The sequence below is a fragment of the Gymnogyps californianus genome, chromosome 12 (genome assembly GCF_018139145.2).
Source record: "Gymnogyps californianus isolate 813 chromosome 12, ASM1813914v2, whole genome shotgun sequence".
Classification (NCBI taxonomy): domain Eukaryota; kingdom Metazoa; phylum Chordata; class Aves; order Accipitriformes; family Cathartidae; genus Gymnogyps; species Gymnogyps californianus.
The window spans coordinates 7011373-7033828 of NC_059482.1; the positions used below are offsets into that span (position 1 = coordinate 7011373).

Consider the following 22456-nt stretch of genomic DNA (forward strand, 5'->3'; position numbering starts at 1 on the left):
AGGACCTTTATTTGCAGTGAGAATTACCCCTAACTGCATGGCTATAGGAGCTGCTGTTTAACAAAAATATCAAATATCACAATACCCATAATGCAGCTTTAAGACTCTGCAAAATCAGAGTCATAAAACTTCGTCTGTTCACAGACATTTGAACACATTGTTTATGCTCAGACTTCTTCCTCTGCACAATTCTTCACAACCCCAGAGATAGATTGTGATAGAAAATTTCTGGCAGTTTAGTCTCCTGATACATGCCTTTTCACTAAATTCTCTCCGTATGCCTCTTAAAGGAACACATGATCTATAATTCTAGTCTGAGTGGAAACATTTCTGTATTTTACTATGAGGATTTATATCACATTAACAACACAAACATGCAATATTTATTCCTTTCCTGATTCCTTTTTGTGCAACTCCTCATAATCCTTCAGCTGCTTTGGCATTAACTACTAAAATGCTAGAATGACAACCATGCCATGGAGCAACTTGGATGAAGTTGAATTTATCCTATAATGTGCAAATGCATCCCTGACAGAATTTCCAGTGTGAACTGAGACCTCAAAGGACTTTCAACAATGTCAAAAGAGCACTTGTGTGGAGAAGACACACAGCACCTCCCTGTTTGGTGATGAGACACTAACCAGCTTTAGTTCTGATAAGATGCTTTACCTGAGGTATTCAATTACATCCCTACCAGACTGTGCTGAAGGAATATTTAAAGTCTGCTTTGCCCTTGACTCTTGATTCTGCATGTCAAAAACACTTAACTCAAACTCTTTTGGATTACCAATACTGCATTAAGTTCATTGACTCCTGTACCAGATTATCCAGGACCAGATGAACTGATATCACACACAGAGATATTGATGTTGTTTTAATATTAGACAAAACCAGCACAGCTTTACAAACATTTTAATTTTGGGGGGAGGGTGGGTGGCCTGGGAGAGAAAAAAAAAACTCTCTCACACAACCTGCAGTCAAGTATTTTATGGAACCCTCCCTTGAACTTACTGTGAAAACTCAGAAATTTAGTGAAATAGATCCTCAAGAAAATGCTCTTATTTGAGAATTTCTGGTTTATGAAGCCACAGAACTGTCCACACTAATCTACAGCTCCCCTTGCTGGGTCAGCTGCTGAACTGCATTCAAGCAGTGGCAAACAAATAAAGTATTTGAAACATTTAGACTTACAAAATGTGCATCATACACATGTGCTGTTGTGTACAATGAGCCTCTGTGCTGTACACATTGCTTAGAGATGGAGCTTCACTAATGCAAGACAAATTTCAGACCAAAATTCAGTGCTGAAACTGAAGAGATGACTTAAAAACAAAAAATGTATACCAATTTCCCTCTGACTTCTAGGTTTCTACAGACTTCCTTAATTATCACAGGGAATCCTCACTTTTCTTCCTTATCCCTCCCACTCTGAAAGACATTCATGAATAGACTGTTATTCAGAATGGTCATGAATGAGCCTCAAAATCCGGTAACAGCTTTACTCAAAAGCATAACCAGTCCTTGCCCGCTTACTAGAAATGAGTATGCCACAGCACATGCTGTTCAGGCCACCTGCAAAGTTAGCGTTTTGTGCTCTTTCACAGAACTAGGTACTGCTACTGTTTGCCAACTCTACGGGCTTTTCTACTTTAATAAAATTTAGGTATCTCAGTAAATCTGTTTTTTTTCGCGAAGTACATTATATCTGTCATCAGTTATTCAGATACACCCATAAACACACTGCAAAGGTTTTTCTTTCTTGAAATGTCTTAATAGTTTTGATAGTCTATGATAGTTTTCAATAGTCTATGATAATTTCCATAACAAAGAGTAAAATACACTCTATATCTCAGTCAACTGATCTCTAATGCAAGACCAATTGCTTAGACAAATGATTCAGCACAATTTCTCATTCCAAACACAAGGTACTCAGGTAGCAGCATCCAACGATGCTTGGATGGAATTCCATCTACAGAAATACTTTCTTTTCCCTTGACCTTTCTGGTTGCAATTTGCATTTTCAGGTAATTCAGAGTGTCTCTCATGCTTTTGTCTGGACAAGTTTATCTTCGTTAGTTATCTTGACATCACTGTGGCGATATAACAGATAATAATATGGTTGGAGTGTAAATGATACTGCAGTGGTTTTGACACAAACGTGAGACTATCATCTCTTGTATTGGTTTGGATATGAACACAGACACAGGCGTATAACACAAATTGCTGTAGAAGTTTTGTAGGAAAAAAAAAATCTTATCCAGGGAAAATAATAACACAGGCAACCATATCTTCTAATGATAATTTTTATCTGAACCTAGTGAAAATTTGGAAGCATGATACATTTTTCTGGTTAAAACTAGTGCATACAGACCAAGTGGAATTATGATTATTTGTCTGGATAAGCAGTATTCCTATATTTCTTTCTCCTCAGTGACTGTCATTAAAATAATTGTTACAACTGACTTAAAAAAAAAAATAGAAAAGTAAAAAGAAAGCAAGCATATGTAAGTCAACAAACATACAAATAAAAAATATAGATCTATTTTTTTATATGCCTCTGACACCCTTTTGACCATGTATTGACCATTTGTGACCATTTTGCTCAGACTAAACCAATCAATAAGTTGCTCATCCAGAATGTAAAACTGAATTTTTTTATTCTTACAAAATTGATAATTCAGAATAAGATGAGAAGAAGATTATATTGCTATAAACTCACAGTATGGATATCAACAAAGCAGTGAGACCAAATCACACTGGAACAATAACTACTAACTTAAGAATTATTACTGCTTCTAGCAAATGAAATATTTTTAAAATGTTTTGATAGTCAAAGGTAAATTTGACATATTTGTCAATTTTCAAAGGAGTCTGAAGTGATTAGATTCAGGGGTCAGTCACTTTAAGGTCATTGTGAGACCACAGATTTTACTTTCAAATTAAGAACAAGAAAAATAATAACCAAAACTTCACACACACACAAAAAGTGACTAGTTGGTATACGGATTTGTGAAGCTAGTCTGTCACCCACTGAAACGAATCCCACTTACTTACCAGACATAATTTTTCTGACAAATAACCTTGATAGGTAAAGGTAAAGCACACAGACAATTTACTGCTATTACAAAGTTCTTCAAACTGTGTGCCAACACTCATCCTCTTCAAAATAAACCAGGGAGCACCAGGTCTCATGTTACAAAGTATCTACAATTACAGAACACTTTCCAAAATGCTAACAATAAATCTAAAACAAAAATCAATACTATTAATTTGTGAGATGGATGCTAAAAAAATCAAAGCTGCCACCGTTCAAAAGTGTTAAAACATAAACACAGTGGAAATCATAAATGTGCTTTAAAACTCAATTTAAAAATACGAGTTACAAGTTTTTCTAATCTAAATTTAAGACCCATGTTGCTTATTTATTTCTATGAAAAAGGATACAGCAGTTGAATTGTGAATTATGTTAACAGACATTTTCCCAGCCACAGAACTTGTTGGCTTACTGCCCAAGGAATACAATAGCCACATGTTCGCAATCTTTAATTATCCAATTAATGTAGTGTCGTTTTAGCAATTAGTTCAGATGACCGTATGCAACTTTTTACAAATAGCTCTTTCTTAACTATGACCAGAATGCCAAATGTACCAAGATGTGTTTATACTAAATGCCCAATTTGAACATTAGAAGGACTTCCATAATTACCTATGTTTAACATACTGTGACTTTTGCTATTAGACTCTTTCTAAAATTGATCTAGTTTCTTAAGTAAGGTTGATTTTTGCAGACTTGTTCTTTTGAACCTGCAATCCAAACTCCATATTTTGTTTTCTCTTGCAATGGTAAAACAACACAGTCATGATGAGGTCACAGCAGAGCTGTCAAAAACCAGCTTGGTTCAGTTTTGGTGGTTTCTTCAGACAAAACTTCAAAACCAACCTGATATAACATATGCATAGACACTGCAAAACCTTCATCCCCACATCTCTTACAAAGCTCTACAGACTAACTACTTGCTTTAGCCAGTGTGCCATGACAGCAGTGTACGTGGGAAGGGTAAAGGAATGGCACCTCCGCATTTTGCAGTACTGCAACACAACTCCAAGCGCACTGCGTACTCGTGCTTGATTCAGGGCCAGCGGGCTGCTGCCTGTCAGTGCCAGGTGGCTGCCAGGTCAGCTCTGCGAAGGCAATGAGCCGAGGCAAAGCCAGAGCATCGTGTCCCTTCATCGACCCGGAGCGGGTTGCAGGAGACAGGGGTAGGATCTCACCAGCACAGGGGAACCTTGAGAGGCACCATGTCTTCTTCCTGTAAAGCCATTATGCTTATTGAACATGATTTAGCTCAGCAGACTGAATTCTCATACTTAGTGTTATCTCATGCTTTACAGTTTAAGTTACACTCTAGAAGAAATTAAGACAAGGATGTAGATCACACTCTCCTTTTTTGAAGCATATGGCACTCCTTATATAAGGAATATTCCCATAATCCTTGCAGTAAGATGTTCTCTATATTCTCACTGGTTTAGGATCTGGTCCCAAATACAACTTCTAGTTGCTCTGGTGATACAAACAATATAAAAATACTAACAAAGAATAGAGACTGGCAGAACTGACTCCTGATTTCAGTACAATGGAATACAATAGAAAGCTGAAGATGAAAGCAGAATGTCTGCTTGAAATTAATACAAAATACCTTGTTTATTGTCTGGGCACCACAGTATTAAGCATTAAACAAATTCAGAGAAAACTATTTTCTGTCACAGTATTTCTCTGCAGCAAAAAGATAAGTTATTTTCTCCTTAGGATACTCAAATTATAATCACTAATATACAGGTAATTGTTGAAGAAGGGAAAGGAAAAAGCAATTGGTGCATAAATACCTTGAATTTCTATTGTTTATACAACTGCATTTAGATGAAGGTATACATACAGAAAGACACACAGGTCTCTATTTCTCCTTAACTGGCTTCATTTCTCTCTAAGGACTCTTAATATACAAAAACTGTAAGCATTTTAATGTAAAAATCGTATCAACCTAAATGAATAGGTTAGCATTACAGTTTTCTGTCACTATAATTTATGAATACCAAAAATGTTGAATTATAAGGCATACTGTTGTAGATCATTTTATTCATAATAAAGACATTATTTTTGCATCTTTTATTCTGTCCTTCATTTTGACTACCTGTCCACATTTCACAGGGCCTGTTTTACACTAGGGTTTTTAGGAAAACAAATGCAACTGGCTGACCTCTGGTCTCCGATACAAACTGTAGCTTCCAAGATATGTTTCATACCAGCCCCAAATCTGCTATGATAGCTGGACATGCTATTTAACAAGACTTGTTAAGGATCCTTCCAATTACGCACCTATGGACTTGAAATACTGGAGGAGCACAGCTACCTCAGTAGCTCTTAAGATAATTTCCTCTGACAACAAGGGAAGTTCTACTCAATCACAAAAAAAAGATAGTGCTATCCTGAGGGATAGAAAATTTTGGGGGATCAAACAGCTTTTTAACTTGACTTCTACCATACATTCTCAGACAAAAAGTAATAAACTCTTTAAATGCTGGACCTACTTACCACCAGATTCATACTCTGATGAAAATCTGGCCCTCTATACTGATTATGGTAGAGCAATGCCCTTAGGAGAACGAAAAGAATTAGAAATGAGTGAGTCAGTACATGTTTTGGCCACAGCGATGAGCTCTTGCATGCAGATACATATTGGGACAAGTAAAAAATACCTGGACATTTCCCTTGATGTTAAAATTTGCTATAGCCTGGTCTTTTCTGCAGAAGTTTGTTTGAAGAACGAAGGGATAGAGGAGGTGCATTTATAAGATTCTTCAAGATTATTCTGATTACTTCCTCCCTTTCAAACACAGAGTATATTGAAGCCTCTTTAAAAAATTCATACAGTAGAATCATTCTATGCAACTCTAAGAAGAAACTGTCAGACAACATTCCCAATTCAATATTACATTGTGCTTCAAGAAAAGATTTCCATATATTCTAGATTAAAAAAGTCTCATAAATAAATGATAATCCATTGCTTGCACTGAAAAATGAAAAATAATTTTCTGTTTGCATTTTACTCTGCAGAGTAAAATTTAATCTCTCGTTTAATATAGTCTTTGTATATACAGAGAAGTAAAAAGATGTAACCTTATGAAAATTGGGGTTTTTTACATGGTTAAAAATATTTCTATCGAAGTTTATCTAGAAATCTTACTTTTATGAGTGCTGGAATATATCACATATTGATAACTTAAACACATTATTTCAAACAAATTATGATAATGTTCTTTTTTTTAAGAGAAGGGAGAAAACTTAGGTTTTTAACACTAAGCAGCATAGAGACAATGATAAAGACAAGGGAAACTCCTAAGAGGTTGCTACATCTGGCCACAGTTCAACAGAAATCTGTTAGTAATTTTACAGAATTTATTGTATCAAGACTTCAATATATTTTACATAAATCTAAAATAATATAAACATATACTATATATGGGTGCATATTTATAAATAAATTTACATTTTAAGTAATGTGATGTGTTAGTGTTGCACAGAATATAAATTATACAGTACAAACTACCTATACCTAAATTCACTGGCAAGATTAGAAGTACACTGAGCTTCTTTTAGCTGATACAAGAAAATAAAATAAAATGTTGGTTCTCATAAAACAACTTTTTTACACCCCTGAACTTTTTTTTAAGTGATGAAATAAATTTCCCTGATAATTAATTTGTCAGGAAAAAAAAATACTACATAATTCACAACAAAACATTTTGGGTTTGGCTCTTGTATAGAAAAGCAGCAGAAAACAAGGTTAGATTCACAATTCTGTCAAAGAGGCATCTTCCTCTTACTTGTGATGTGGGAGTAACCTGGTTTAATTCCCTTCTCTGCCTGGGGGGATTGGAACGCATTGCCTGTCTCTGGTTGATAGCTATGCAGTGGCTGAGGGCCGCTCACTTCTCTCCTTGATACAATTCCACTTTCTGTAAGTAATTAAAGTTTCACTGAAGCAGGTACTGAAACCCCAGTGGCCCACTTCCCAGGTAAAAGCCACAATCACCATCCAAAAGGGTCATTCTCACTTACTTTATTTCTCAATTAGTAGTTACTCCATACAAGATAAAACAGGACAAAATGCAGTCCTATTGCTAAAACGCTATTTTGGCACAGCCATTTAGAGACTTTTCTGGGAGAGGTAGGCTGCAAGACAGAAATTGTGAACTTGAGATAGCAGCTAAGATGCCATTCTGTATTCAGTTTTGTAGGGAATAACTGAACGGTCAGTGTGACAAGAGAAGGAAAGCGATTCCTTGCCCTGCTAGTAACCTGGGAGTATTTATCTGACAACCTACCTCTGATGTGTGAACCGTTCTGGGGTCACTGAAAACATGGTGGTTCCTTCCATCCTAGAATAATTTACTATCTATCTTTAAATATATCCACTTGCTGTAAAAGCCTTGCCATCAGTTACTTCTACCACTGGCAAAGGAAAGAGTTGCACTGTCCTGTAGCCATTATATGGGAGCCTGCATTAACGCTCCTTCTAGTCAAAAGAAGTACAGGTTGAGGCAGCTGCAAAGAGGTCCCAAAAACTTAGAAATTCTGTAATGACAATTTTCTAGTCTGAGATTTGGCCCTATAAGTGACTTCCAGTAAAATACACAGATAGGTATGTGTATCTTTCATACTGTGATGGTATTACATCACCATTTATCTAACCTGGAACCACATCAGGAAAATATTATGAAAAAAGCATGTAATTAACTCCTAACAGGATGCTGTCAGTATGCAAATGTAATAGCAATGTACTTTTAGGTGACTTGCATACAGCTATAAGAACATTTTCAAAAGTGTGAAAATTATTTCTAAAATGGCACAAAAGTACCACATTTTAAATGGGAATTCTCACTAATGGAATTACTCTCATCACTTCAGGAAGTGCTAATTTTCCTGCTCACTGGCAGCTTAATAAAAGTGCTGTATTTTGTCCCTAATTGTGATTAATCAGTGTGGCACTGTGAATGGCAGCAATTCCTTTTCAAACATGGCAATTTTCAAAATTTGGCAAAGTGTACATGTTATGCAAATTACTTCATAATTGTACTGCATGCTAAAAGAAAGGAAGACAACTCCAGGCAGAAAAAAAAAAAGCCATTCTGCAGGAGAAGTAGCATCCTGGCCAATGCTGGGCACAGGCAAACAACACAACTGCATACAGCAGCAGCCAGCTGAGGACACCAAAACTTTGTTTCTGCCACCGATTTGCAGCACTCAAAAGCCAGTCACCATTACCGCTGACATTGCACGAGGATACGTGGGACAGAGGAACTTGGTGAAGTGATGGTGGATACATTGGGCAGGGAGACTTGGTGGAGATCCTAGTACATCTCTGTTGTTACCCACAGCTCCTCTCCCATCCCAATCCCAGATCAGCAGGAGCAAGCAAGCTCAGTACTCTGCAAATCTCACCCCAGACCAAGCCCTTCTCTGTACCTGTCTTTCACTGCGGCAGAATAAGAGGAGCTCGCAGCCTTGTTTTTTGTGTGCACTGTTGGGAAGCCTTGAGCAGGCTCTAACCAAACCTAAATGACTTCAGAAACATTTGAGAAGTACTGCTGCCACGTCTACACACAGCTAATTCTTTATGAAACTATTTATCAGCATGGTATGTGTTGATACAAAAGTCTGTTGTAAAATAAAAGGCACAAAAAGAGAAAAATCATTGCTTACATAATGAATATACCAAAGGCAAATATTTCCACTGCTTCTAATAACCACACGATATTTCTATTTAATCTTACAAATTTCCAAAGCTGCATGAGTCAAAAAAGCTGCAATGTCACTGGGTTATTAATTCTTTAAACAAAATAAAAAGATCCTTATATCCTTATTACTATTAAAATATAAAATAGTATTCAGAGATGTGATATATCTTCCGACTATCAGAAGCATCATTTTGCAATGCTTTCTCATCCCTAGTGAAGTCGAATCTGTACAAAGACCCTGGTAGTGTAATGGGCCATACATGCTGAAAATAAGGCACAAGAATCTCATTGCAATGGCATCTACTAGATGACAGTATCATCATATGGTCCAACTTGGATTATTCATCTGTCCCTGGAAGCTAGGATCTTTCCTAACAGGAATAACAGCTTCCCTATTTTTTTCCTAGCTAATAGAGAATGACAATAACTAGATCTCAAGTGTAAACACAACATTGTTTTTGCCAGAGCTTATTTAAAACTGGCCCTTAAAATTAAAAAAAAAAAAAAGTAATAGAGAAAGTTTATGATATACTTATTGAAATCAGTATCTGACAATAATACCACTTACCCATTCATTTTCTACCTCTTGTTTCTGAGAGCCTGAAAGTTCTCTTTCAGAAATGTGGAAACATTCATTTTGGGGTGCACTAAAATGTGGTTATCAAGCAACTCTTCCTATTTCGTATTTTTCATAACGGTAAATTTCCAAGGTCTGTAGTGCGTGTTGTCAGTGTTTCTCAAAAGAGGGTTTCTGATCATTACTTCAGGTTAAAATGACTTACCATGCAGCCATCTGGTCACATGCATTAGTACACACTTCAGAAATCCACAAACATTTTATAACTGCACTCTCCACTGTGCTCTAAGTGCAGCGATGGTAGCACGCACCCAAGTACAGTATGTAAATAAGACAAAGACTAATAATGCCTTCAATCCTTCGAGCGCAAAGGCTGCTGTAGTATGTAACATAGCAACACATTTTCCATTACACCCTAAGATTAATAAGCCTCATGGAGACCTGGAAAATCTGACAGAAAACAAGGGCAATACAATGTTCATTTCTGTTTCATTAAACACAGGATGAGCTGATGAATCTCTCCACACTTTGTCACTCCGCACTGTTAATGGCTCTTTGACATTATTATTCACCATGGGTGAGATTGTGTAACCTCTGCTCACATTAGTGAGCATTTACAAAAGTAGTCCCACTGGCAACTGCTTTAGAGAGGTTACCTGAAGCATATGGTACTTCTCAGCTCAAGTAAGAGTGGCTGAATCTGACCATAAAAAAGTGTTTGTGAAGGATTTTAGTAATGTGCAGATAGTTGGTGAAGGGCACTTTAGTGGATACAAAGGTTTAATGCAGCAGTTAAAAACTCTGTTTTCTAGCAGGCTAAATAGTTGAGTGATACTTCTTCATCCTCTTTATTTTTACCTGCCTATTTTTAGCTCTGATGGAACGGTTTTGCAATGTTACTTTTTCAAAGCAAGCAAATAAAATACCTGGAACAGGGACACTGTGAGGAATAGCAACACAACACAGGCAGCCAAAAGGTGCCTGCACAGAGGCCCAACACCTCCCTACAGATACGACACATAACGTGAAAAGCCTTGGGAGAGACAAAATAATTTCAACACAAGAAAGTTTATTATTTTTTCTTAATTATGTATTCACAGTTTTACTTGTTGTAGTGTAGTTACAGAAAACAGTCATACTTTGCATTACCTTTCTTTTAGAACTGAGTATGTCAGACTGAATTGGAAAATAAACAGCAGTGCTGAACACAACCACAAATCTCACAACAACGAACCAACAATGAACCATTTCTGTGTACCTTCCCTATTTTCACTTGAAATGACTCTAATGAATGACAATTCTTTGCTTTTACTCAAGATGGTCTCCTTTGTGAAACTCAGAGCATTACAGAAATATGAGTAAACATTACCGTCCTTGTCTTACAAATAGTCCAAACAGTCACAAAGATATGAAACAGCTTCTTTTTCCAGCTCACCTTAAGTTTATACAGACTTACCTTTTTCCATTTGAAAATTTGACCTGTGCACAATTCACCCTGAACGAAATCTAATTCAGACAAAGACGCAAACAAAAATATTTCTCATCGCATATGTTCAAAGTGGCACTTGTGCAAAGCAGCTCACTGTCATTTCTGTTCTTGTCTGTGATCTGCTTCTTGGACCTTTTCAATATTTCTTCCACTGCTACATAATGACTACGCTGAGCTGCTAGCCATCTTCCTGCACCAATCTACCTACTTTTAAGATCACTACACACAGATTTTTAATTTTTTTCATTTGGCAACTAATAAAGAAAAATACCAATACAGTTCTTAAAAAAAAGACACTAGGGAGGGGGATGTTGCAGTCATACAGAAGTTATAAAACTTCATAATAGTGCAAGTGAGTAGTGATGTCCAAGTGTTCCCTGATGACAGTTTGCATGTGAAAACCCTCATGTTTGAATTCAGATGGTCATGTGGCTTTTCTGTCCAACTGTACGTGAACAGCAAAGACTGAGAATTTCATATAATAGAGATCAATACATAAGTTACAAAACAATAACAAAGGACATCCATCCAATAAATACAATTAATGAACCAGCTTGAGAAAATGCCTGTCTGCCTGTAGATATTACACAAATAAAAAAATGGAACACTATGTAAACATAAATCACTGAGGATTATGTGTTCAATTACAGTTTCAGGTTAAAAAAGCAAAATTAATATCACCAATCGTTCCAATTCATATCAGAAAACAGATTTTAAAGAAAGCTTTGGTAAAGCGATGTATAAATTATATGTTCAAAATTATAAATTAGATTTCCCCAGACAATCATGGTGATTCTGCAAATAGTTTCATAAATAACTCTGAGTAAGTGATTAGCTTTCTAAAAACTTACCAGACAACTTGAAAACAGGAATTTTTATAAACAATACAATTCATTATATGAAGACTGCTGCATGAGTTGCAATACAAATTCTGTTCTGTCTTGAGAGCATCCAAAACTAAAGTGGACACTACAATCATTGTGGGAGATACAAACCATAGGCTTTTTGCTACAGCACAGAGATGTCTTTTAAAAAGCTGAGATGGAAGCAAAACCTCAAAGGTTAGTCAGATGCTTGAAACCTAGAACATGAATGGCAGCATGCCAGGAAATTAAAGTTACTAAATTAAAAATATGGCATCCACTAAAGACAGTCAATTCTGTGTACACTGAAGATTTCTGGGATTCCTCAGATACATCTAAAACAACTTGATTTTGGTGAGGAACAGTATTAACCAAAGCACAAAAAAGACTCAGGTCCATTGGATAGAGTTGTCAGGAAGCAAACGCAATGTGCCTAAGCACCTGGTTTGGAAATGTTTAGTCTTCCATAACACTGTTCTAGGAGATAAATATATCTGCTGAGGACTGAGACAGAAGGGGTAAGCAGTCCGATATATCACAAATCCAAAACAAATAAGCAAAGGCCTAATAAGCAATCAGTTCAAGAAATACAAAACCTCCAGTTCAGAGTTTCCAGCCATGAGACAAATTCCCACAATGAAAATGCAAAAAGTGGAAGATTTTCCTTACATGTAGGTCCTGAGCACAAATAGTGGATGATAAGCAAATTTGGTGCCAGTCTAAGCTTTGACGCTGTATTTCAGTAACCAACACGTGTAAAACATAGTCCATTAAAGCTGACTGAGCTAGCTCCAAAATTTTTATGTCTGCAGAGCAATACTAGCTCTGTTCCTGAAAATGGAATAGTAAAATAATTACAAGCCTTCAATGTGGAAGGGTTTAGTTAAAAAATAAGAAGCAGGAAAAAAACTGTTAAAAAATGAATTAATAACTTAAAAAAAAACTGAAAGGGACAATGCTGAAAGTAAAATCTGAGAGTAGAACTAGAGACTGAATGATACAAGGAGGAGATATCTGTTCTGTTCACATGTAGGCAAAATGCTTCATCACATCATATTGTCACAGAGGAAAAGCGTGACGGAAGCCCACCTCTCTTCTCTCTGTGTATGTGTCTGTATTAAACCACTTTACAGACATGCCCTCACACATCTATCTTTGTCTTCCATCTTTGCAAACTAATTCCCTACAGAATATGAACAAGACTGCTCATGTACCATAATTTCCCAGAGAAAGAAAAAAACATCTTTCACAAGTGTCTTTGTTACTAATGCTACTTAAAGAAACATTCGTTTCAATGTCACTAATTTCACTGAAGTGCCGCAATAGCAAACTTCTGAAGACAGAACAGTATAAAAAATGTAGGCTCAAGTGACAGCTGAAGAATTGGGGTGATCTACAAGAAACAGCACAAACTGAGCAAAGAGAAAAGCGGGTGGATTAGTATCGCGTTCCTGTATGCTTGGGGTCACTAAGATGAATGTGCATGAGATTCTTTTGTCCATTTGTTCTATAATTTCACACACTAAGAACAAAATTGTGTTCTCTGATATGCTCATAGAAGTCCCTCTGGAATCAGTGAGAATTACACGCCTGCATCTAAGGGCAGAATTTGGCCCAAAGTCATTAGTTAGAACTCTCTGCTGAAACCCTACAGAGAATAGGGGGTTTCAGAGGACGATGAGGATCAAACTGATGTAGCACACTCAGAGATTTACTCTCACAGGAGACCATCAAATACTCAGACATTCCAAAAACCCCATCTGTAAAGATAAAAATCTTTACAAGACTAACACCATATTCGTAGAGGCTGCTTTCAGTTAAAACAGACTTAAGCAGCATTAAAAAGAGTGGCAATGTAATTGAACGAAAGTTTAGAGGAGAAAGATAGGCCAAGATTTTCAGACCTATATAGAAGAGCATACCAACTACTAACAACCATTTCTCATGAAAAGACAAACCCATTGAAAGAAAAATAACATCAATACAGCTATTGTACGTATGGTGCACATATTCATAGGCAGCCTTAAATCTATTGAAGAACTGCTCTGTCCTGAGCTAAAGGATAAGCTAGTGAAGTTATTTTACCAAAATTTCCTGCTACTTTGGAAGAGTTTTGAGGTGTGTGTACATATATATATGTCTGTGCATTTAAACATATGTGTATATATATTTTAGTGTTATTTCCTACTTTCTGTTCTGAAAGAACTGCCTGTGCATTAATGAATGCCACTGTACTTGTTTATATTAAGATCTCATATCTATTATTTATTTTGAGCTTTAAGCGAGCAGTTGATGCAAAAATAATTACAAACAGTATTCTGCATCAAATGCTTTTAAATTTTTAACAGTACTATTTAGCAATACTATTTGTGGCTGGTCCTACCTTCAGACAAATGATTCACTTCTATGATAAGTACAGACTGTTTTATCTCAGATATTTCCTGGGCACTTGCAGTACTCTGACTCTAAAAAACGAATCTGCGCTTCTCATCAACTGTAGTGATAAAATTTATCTTTTGTTTTGATCAAGGACTGACAATACTCCAATTCATACTGGCTGCAAAGTAACAGCTTAAAAAAAAAAAATCCACGCTATTTAATTCTAAACTCCACTGTATCTGTTGCAGGATAGGCTGGCATTTGCTGTTAAAGCAGAAAATTACAAGGAGGGCCTAATTGACCCTCTTGTGTCTTTGAAAAATCCTGTCTGTTGTCTCTAATTGACCCTCTAGATACCTTTATGGAACAATGAATGAATCCTCAGTAAATAATGGACGGTGATGATTAATAGCCATGGTTTGGCTGGACCTCTGGCTCATGGAGTTGTGCTACTGAACATTTTTTTTGTTTTTTTACCATCACAGTTCTCTGTACTTCATAAACAAACTATTTCAAGATAATAAATATCCTATTGTAAATAACATGAAATGTTAAATAAAATTAAATGCTACCTCATATAATGGAATGAAAAATAGAATTATTGGCATTATTCAAAATGGCTTTCCATCACCACCTTTTTTCATGTTTCAGTAACATGTCATCATATACCCATATGCTTGATTTAGAAAGAAAAAAACTTTACCATAATGGAACCCCCTCAGAAGACATCATTTATTTCTTTACTATGCATTGTAGTCAATAATAACAATGTCATATTTCTTTCTCTTGACACTTCATTGCAATAAAAATCTATGGTACTAAGATACTTCTAGATTTGGTTTCATTATAACGCTGTCAGAAAACATTATGAAAACATCTCCAAATGTCTCTTCTCTTATTTAATAACTCTAATGTCTAATGTTTTCAGGCTTGTCAAATTATAAACACAAATATGTTAAGTTACACCATTACTTTGAAATACCACAAAGAAATCTTGCTGTTTTGAAAATAATATTTACAACTTAGTAAAACAACTGGCTCGATGCCAGTCGAAGAAATCACATGCAGCAATGAATGTTCACATACATCATATTTCCTACAGCATAATGACATTTGGTGATGCCATTGAAAATCACTTTCTAAAATTCAGCATCCCATACTGAATATGTCAAGAAAATAAAGGACAAATCAACACGTTCTTGCAATATACATAACTGAAAAACCAGGAAGTTCAAACAAATTCACTTTTCCAGACTTAAGAAATATAACAAAGATGAGCACTCTTCTCTACATGTGAAAAACATGAGCGTGGAGTGTGTAAGTTTATTTAGATAGCTGATCCTGACAAAGTAGTTTAAGCTTAACCTTTCAAAAACAACCAACTAGGAAAGTTCCACAAGATCTCAAACAAAAAGCAGCATTCCAGGTCTCCCAGTGAAGAAATAGATCACATTTATCTAGTCTTCTACATCCTAAACTCTCTTGGATACAAGCTGGGACTTGTTGGCCTATTTACGAACCTTTTATAACACTGAAGATAAATGTGCGACCTGAGGTTCATCAAGCAGCTTTGAACTGTTCTTAACAACACTCAGAGAACTTAAGTAAATACTACCATAATTTTATCATGGGAAAACTGACTTGACCAAGGTCACAGAGAATATCTGTAAATTTAGCCTTTGGCTAACCCCAGATTATCTAAAAAATGGTTTTTTTAAATCCAATAGCAACAGTTTTAACAGTAGATACCTCAATTCATTGCAACTAAATTGAAATATGAGAAACGTTCCTTTTAAGGCTAAGATTAATACAATACATATATAATCATGAAAACAAATCTTTGCGTACTGAAATCTGCCCTTCTTTTTAATGTAGTTTAGTTTCTTGCAGGCATTTATCCTGATCTTCCAGGAGAAGATGTCTCTCACTGCTGATTCACTGACAGTTGCCCCAAGTAAAAATGTGAATGCTTTTAGAAAGATTGTACAATTTGGGCAAGTAAAGTTTGATGATGACTGCACTAAACTGCCTGCAAATAAGCAATAACTATGGGGAGAGTTTAACTGGGAAGCAAGAATATTTTGTAAGTTCATTGATTTAGTGTAGGTGCAGCATCCTTCAGAGAATGATCTAAATAAGCAGTTGAAGTCAACCTATTATTGGTGTTGCAATAGGCAGCAATATGATACAGTATTTAACATGTTTCTAAGTGTTATATATATACCACTTTCCGAATTTCACAGAGTCACAGAACGGCTGAGGTCGGAAGAGACCTCTGGAGATCATCTAGTCTGCAGTGCTCAGAGCAAGGTCACTGGAGCAGGTTGCTCAGGACCACGTCCAGTTCTGTTTTGAATATCTCCAAGGCCAGAGATTCTATAACCTGCCCAGCAACCTGTTCCAATGTTTTACCACCCTCAGAGTAAAAAGTTGTTTTTAATGTTTAAATGATATTTTGTGTTATTTCATTTTGCGTCCACTTCCTCTTGTCCTGTCATTAGACACCACTGAGAAGAGTCCGGTTCTGTCTTCTTTACTAACGCCATCAGATTTTTTTTACACAGTTTATATTTATCAAACAGAAACCTAAGCATAAGTTAAAGATGTATTTATGGCCTCACATCCAAATAAAAGTAATTTATTCACACACAATTGTCCAAGTTACGTGTTTAAGAGCGGTAGTCACTAATGTAAAATAAATGTAGAGACTTCACATGCAAATTTGAGATGAACTTGCTTCAGACCCTGAAACCTACATTCCAAAACACCCTGCGCTCAGTGTTACTGGGCTTGTGCAAACAGCAAAATGTGACTCTGTGTGTGTTCAGTATACAAATACAAACACAAATACTATATTTGTATGTGCCACCATTACAAATTATGCTGATTACCCACTATCAGCAGGTGTACTGCGTAACTGTGTTTTGTATGCTATGCACCTGGAATACAAAGCCTATCAGTTGCTTTTGTGGTTACTATTAAAGATACAAAAACTAAGCAGAGAAGCTTATTTCCTTGTCTGACTAATAGTAAATGTTTGATGTGAATTTACGTAATAATAAACTTTATCAAAATATAAATATAATTATACAAATGTATTTACAACTACTTTAAAAGTTCTTATTTATTATGATTGAGATACAGTGGAACATATATATTCTCTAGGGGAACCTTTATGACAGGAGGTAGATTCATATAAATCATAACACAATTTACAGTAGGAAGTTGTTTGTCTAAATAGTAGAAAACAGTAACCTTTGTACAACTGGGGTTAAACTAATTCTGCTTTAATGAAAAGCAAAATTTACATACAGCTTTGTTACCACAATAAATAGGGGTCTTAGTCTCTTTCATAGTCATTCCCATTGTGCCTCCATAACCTCATCTGCTTCCACTAAAATCATGGTATAAAGCACATTTTTCTTTTAATATCAGGGAGAAAAGAGCAATTCAGCCATTAGGTCTGTTTCAGTGCATAAAGATCACAGACTATAATAGATGCTCACACTTCAAGTAACTTTTTGTTCTCAGTAGCATATACTGAGCCCAAACATTAGGAACTTGATTCAATTAGTAACCTGACTGCTAAAATACCACATCTTGTTTTAGTTAAAAGCCTGAACACAGAAATGAAAACTGATTATTTCTCTTCAGCTTTTAAAAATATATATTTAGCTCCAACTATTCTCTCAGAAAAATAACATGGCATATGCACAAATGTTTTCACAGTCGGTAACCCAGAATAGTCATAAATGGATTTCCAGGACTGAAGACTCAATAGTATAATTTTTATCCACCTCTTAAATTAAAAGTTGTTACTTATGGTGATGACGGTGACATAGTCTCTAGTTCAGGATGTCTGACATTTCCCATTTCAAGGGTTCAGTACAGTTGCTCATAACGTTAGCAAGTTCTAATTGTTCTCACTGAAGTTTCCTATTACAGATGTCCATGTGGGGCACAACTTATGTGGGAAAGTTCAGCAAACGTGCTTTCATAATTTCCAAAAAGCCAACAAGGGAAAAATACATTATTTTCAGAAGTTTCAAAAAATTCTTACAAGTGTTTTCTGGGAAACCTCCAAGCCCCTAAAGCAGAGAGGGACCTCGAAGTCACCAATTCCAGTCCAGCATTGCAGGAACAGAACATCTAGCTACTTTTAAGTTGCAGTTTGCTGAAGTGACTGCATAGCTGGCGTGGGAAAGCCAGAAGCTCCCTCCCACTACTCTAATATTAAATGCAGGAAATCAGAGCTGTGGCTAAGCCAAGAAAGAGGTAGAGTAAAAGAAAACCTGAACAAAAAATTTTATGGGAAACAAGAGTGGAACAAAATGTGTAAAAGACTGAAGCTGAAAGAGATAACTTGGGATGGGAAAGACAGAAAGAAGGAGCTGAGAGAAGATAGGACAAAAGAAGGAAAGGTTGGAGTGGGTCTAGGAAAAAGAAATCAGACTTTTGGGGAAAAAGTAGTAAAAAGGGATAGGGACCATCACTTTATTTCAAAAACTGGATAGAATACACAATTCAGTTTCTGCACTGTTCTAATTTCACAAATATTTTAAAAATTAATTTAAATACGTCACACTAATCACTCTTTGGTGGCTTGTTGAGGAAAAGGCAACCCATTATTACAGTTAGAGGTGATTAGTTCAGTTCAAAGGACAGTGTCTGTACTTCAAAGGAAAGAATCCAACACCTACTCGTAATTCTGTAAGGTTTTCAACACTTCCCTCCATCTTCCTACCATCCATTGAATATTAAAATAATGAAGGAATAAAACAAAACCCTTAAACTTTAGAAAATGCCAAATTTAGATTGTTTATGAAACCTTAATTCTGTCCCTTGGTGTATGCAGATTGGTAGAAAATTTTTAATTACAAGAGAATACTTGACTACATCATTTTGCCTCTTTTTTTTTTTTTTTATTAGCCCAGGTGGTTTTAGCTAATTATTCTGCTAAGCATATGTCATCATTCAATATACTTATCCACGCCTATGTTTCCAGTGGAAACACCTAGAGGATCATATTTAATGATTATGCTAATGTTTCTATCACTTTCTTTTCAGCATGCCACACATTACATAAATCCATACATACTGTAACAGGAAACAAGTTTAATAAATAAGGCCTCTTCTGTCAAACATCTTGGACTATCCCCAGATCTCTGGTGCTGCCAAGCGACTGATTTAAGAGATGGACAAAAGTAGACACACAAAAGTACAGATACTATGATTAATGGATGATCCAAATTCCCCTGAACTTCATATCATGACTTAATGTGAAACCCTGAAGAGATTAAAGGCAGGAATTACATTATCATGAATAATATAAAAAAGTGATATTCTGTTTAAAAGCTTTTGAGTGCAAGTGAGTCGAACAAATACATTAACACAGCTTCGAAAGATTCAATCAGGTTGAATGTTACCCTGAATTTATTTTGAAATAAGCTTTATATATCTCATATGTGAAGTACAAGTCTATTTGTGACTGGCACTAAAGCTATTAGCATGTCAATTTTAATTCTTTCTTCAGTTATATAAAGCTTACAATATCTGCATTGTCCTTCTCTTAATAATGGAAACTTCTCCGAATTACATATGAAGTACATCTCAATGCTGCAGGTACAGACACATAGACAGAGATATATACATATATAACTAGATCGTTATTCTTTCCTTTTATTATAATCTGAAAAACTGTCTCCTTGTTATAGTGGCACAGTAATGTGGGTGTTGCATCTTATTTCTCAGTATTGAATTCATAAACAGGAGTTTGGAGGGCATTTAGTGTTTCATATTATTTCAATCGTATCAGTTGAAAATTTGTATTGAAATTATTCAGGCAGTATGTAAAGCTCTTCTATAAAAGATAGCTCTACATTAACGTACAATTAAATGATGGTTTTAATGAAATTATAGTGTGTGACAGGTTAACGGACTGATGCTGAAAGGCAAATGTCAAAATGAAGCCAAGACGTTTATTTTCAAACTAACAAATCTTAACTCAACCATAACACATAGTTCCATTAACATTATAGTTATTACACAAAATAATTTGGTTGAAAAAAATACGTAATAGTCCAAGCTGCCAGACCGTCAGTAGAAACCCTAACCTCACCATGTCCCATGAAAGACAAACCAAGCCAACGCCAAAGTGGCACACTGGTTTTGTTTTAGACTTGGAGAAAGGGCTACAAACCTAGAACCAACCAGTCAAACACCTGCTTTCTCTTGAGCAATGTCTTTAACCTTTACTTTTATTTGCTATTCTCAGTACTAAGGTCAAGCCAGCAGCCTCATCATTGCTTAAACAGATCAAAAACTGTTAATGGGGTCCTGAGTCCTAACCTCTGCTTATTCTTCCCAACTTCTATGGCACGAAGTGGCACAAAACTGTTAACATTCGAGTGAGGGATTTCTCTTTTGGAACAGCATCTCTGGATAGCATTAAAGACATCATTCCTACAGCTTCCAGCAAGTTAATGTTTTAGACTGTCAAGATATGATCTTGCTGCTATATACAATTTCACATAAGGGAGTAAGATGTTTAAAAGAGCAAAACCCTTCCCTCTGAAAAAGTCCTTCTGTCCAAACTGTTTAAGCATGGGCTAAACATCAGCAAACCAGAAAATGTGACAGAATGACCAGCAGGATATGCAGAGGTGACACTGAGGATCTTTTTCTTGAAACAAATAATGGCACAGGACTAAGCTGATGTACTGACTTTCGGCATGGCCAGGAAAACACAAAGAAACAACAGAGGTGAGAAGAATACACCTGTAGCAATACGAATTTTTCAGTAACTGGAAACACAACGGACTGCTGTAAGGAGAAGTGAAATGCTGAAAAGTCTGCCTAAATACTTTATCTCATCATCATCATCATCAAGGAAACGGCTCATGGAACCAGCCCTGGGACAGAGACCTCCTCCGCCTTGTTATTAGCTTGAATATACTATGAGTGGCCAGCGACCAAAAGTGATTCTCATACAGCAGATGTAATTTTGCTACTGTGAAATGAGTTATGGTCTCAGTCCAGCTCCTACCGGACAGCTTTTCACATCACAGAAAGCAGGCAGGCTCAGGCTGTTGGGGAGGCAGGGAATGGGTATGGAGGCTTTACCCTTTCACCCCTTCAGGTCAGAATGAAATTGCAGTGCTGGGAAGCCTGCACTACGCGTCAAAAATTTATAGCTGTTAAGGCCAAAAGGGGCTCTTTGTGACCATCTAATCTGACCTGCTGCTTAACTCAGACCATAGAATTTCAGCTAGCTACTGCTATCCACATTGCACTTTCTTTTCTCCCCTCTCTACATCTCTTTCTCAGTCTCTTTTTTCTGGTTTGTTTGTTTGTTTGTTCTTCAAGTACAAGGAAGCTTCAAATTCCCCAGCTGCCAGGTCACCATTTTTTAAAAAATGACTTTGCTTTCTAAAATCAAAACAAAAGCTTGAAAGGAAGCAGTACCCATGTTTGCCTTGTTGCCCATCTTGTTACCAAATCAATGTCATAGACTGGGTAAAAGTAATCGAGATTATATGATCCAAAGCACACTTTAAGCATCTCAGTGTATGCAAGGCATTAAACACTAAAATATAATTTATTTTACAGATTACCTTGAAGTAATTTTCGGTCTACTGCCACCTGAGCTCTAAGAGCTTCCTACACCTGTAACAACTACAGACACACAGTCTCTCAGTAGAGTCATCCATAGGTGCATTTTCCGGGTTACTAATTGTCCATATATTGCCCAAAGAAAAGTTTGCCTTTGTTCACTGAGCTGTTGAAAAAGTCTGTGAATATTTCTACTGGATGTGCAGATGAACCTACCCACTTATCCAAGTCATGTCAGTAATATATGAGATATTTGATTAAAAAACAAAACAAAACCACAGAAGCTGCATTAGATGTTTGAGATTCTTGTTTTGGAGGAAGAAACTCCATGTATGTAATGACCTTTTTTTTTTTCCATTGAAACCAAGAAACCAAGCATGTCGACAGCTGTCCCCAGCAATGAAGAAAATGAAGGAATGCCAAGTGGTCAGGGAGGGAGCCAAGAAATCAGATCCCCTAATCCAAATCTCTGGTACTGTACAGTACATGGGCTGGCACTACCAAAAGATGTTGCAGTAGAATACTTGAAAAAAATAATACTTTTTACTCATAGCCTTTTCCCTGTTCTAATGCTGAACCTTCTACAAGGGAATCTGAAGAGAGTTTCCATGTAAGTGTCACATCAGTAGTTACTGCTCTTTAGGTACTGTATTTCTTTCCTTTTTTACAAGACATTAAGACGACATATCGTATTTTAATGAGCAATCACAAATGAAATCACAAAATACCAAGGAGCAACTC

General features: G+C 36.2%; 1 protein-coding gene across 6 annotated transcripts in view; it reads right to left on the reverse strand.

The window, feature by feature from the left end:
- WWOX (WW domain containing oxidoreductase) overlaps positions 1-22456 on the reverse strand; it is a 534927-nt gene that overhangs the window by 318768 nt on the left and 193703 nt on the right. Inside the window, exon 9 of one of the 6 annotated variants that reach the window (XM_050904130.1) lies at positions 4225-4310. The exons of 4 other annotated variants lie outside the window; for them this stretch is intronic. In XM_050904130.1, the coding sequence (XP_050760087.1) occupies positions 4269-4310 (42 nt within the window). In that variant the 3' untranslated portion in view covers positions 4225-4268. Of the gene's footprint in view, positions 1-4224; positions 4311-5619; positions 5652-22456 lie in introns of those variants that run through there. One more of the 6 variants, XM_050904134.1, reaches the window with a different exon arrangement.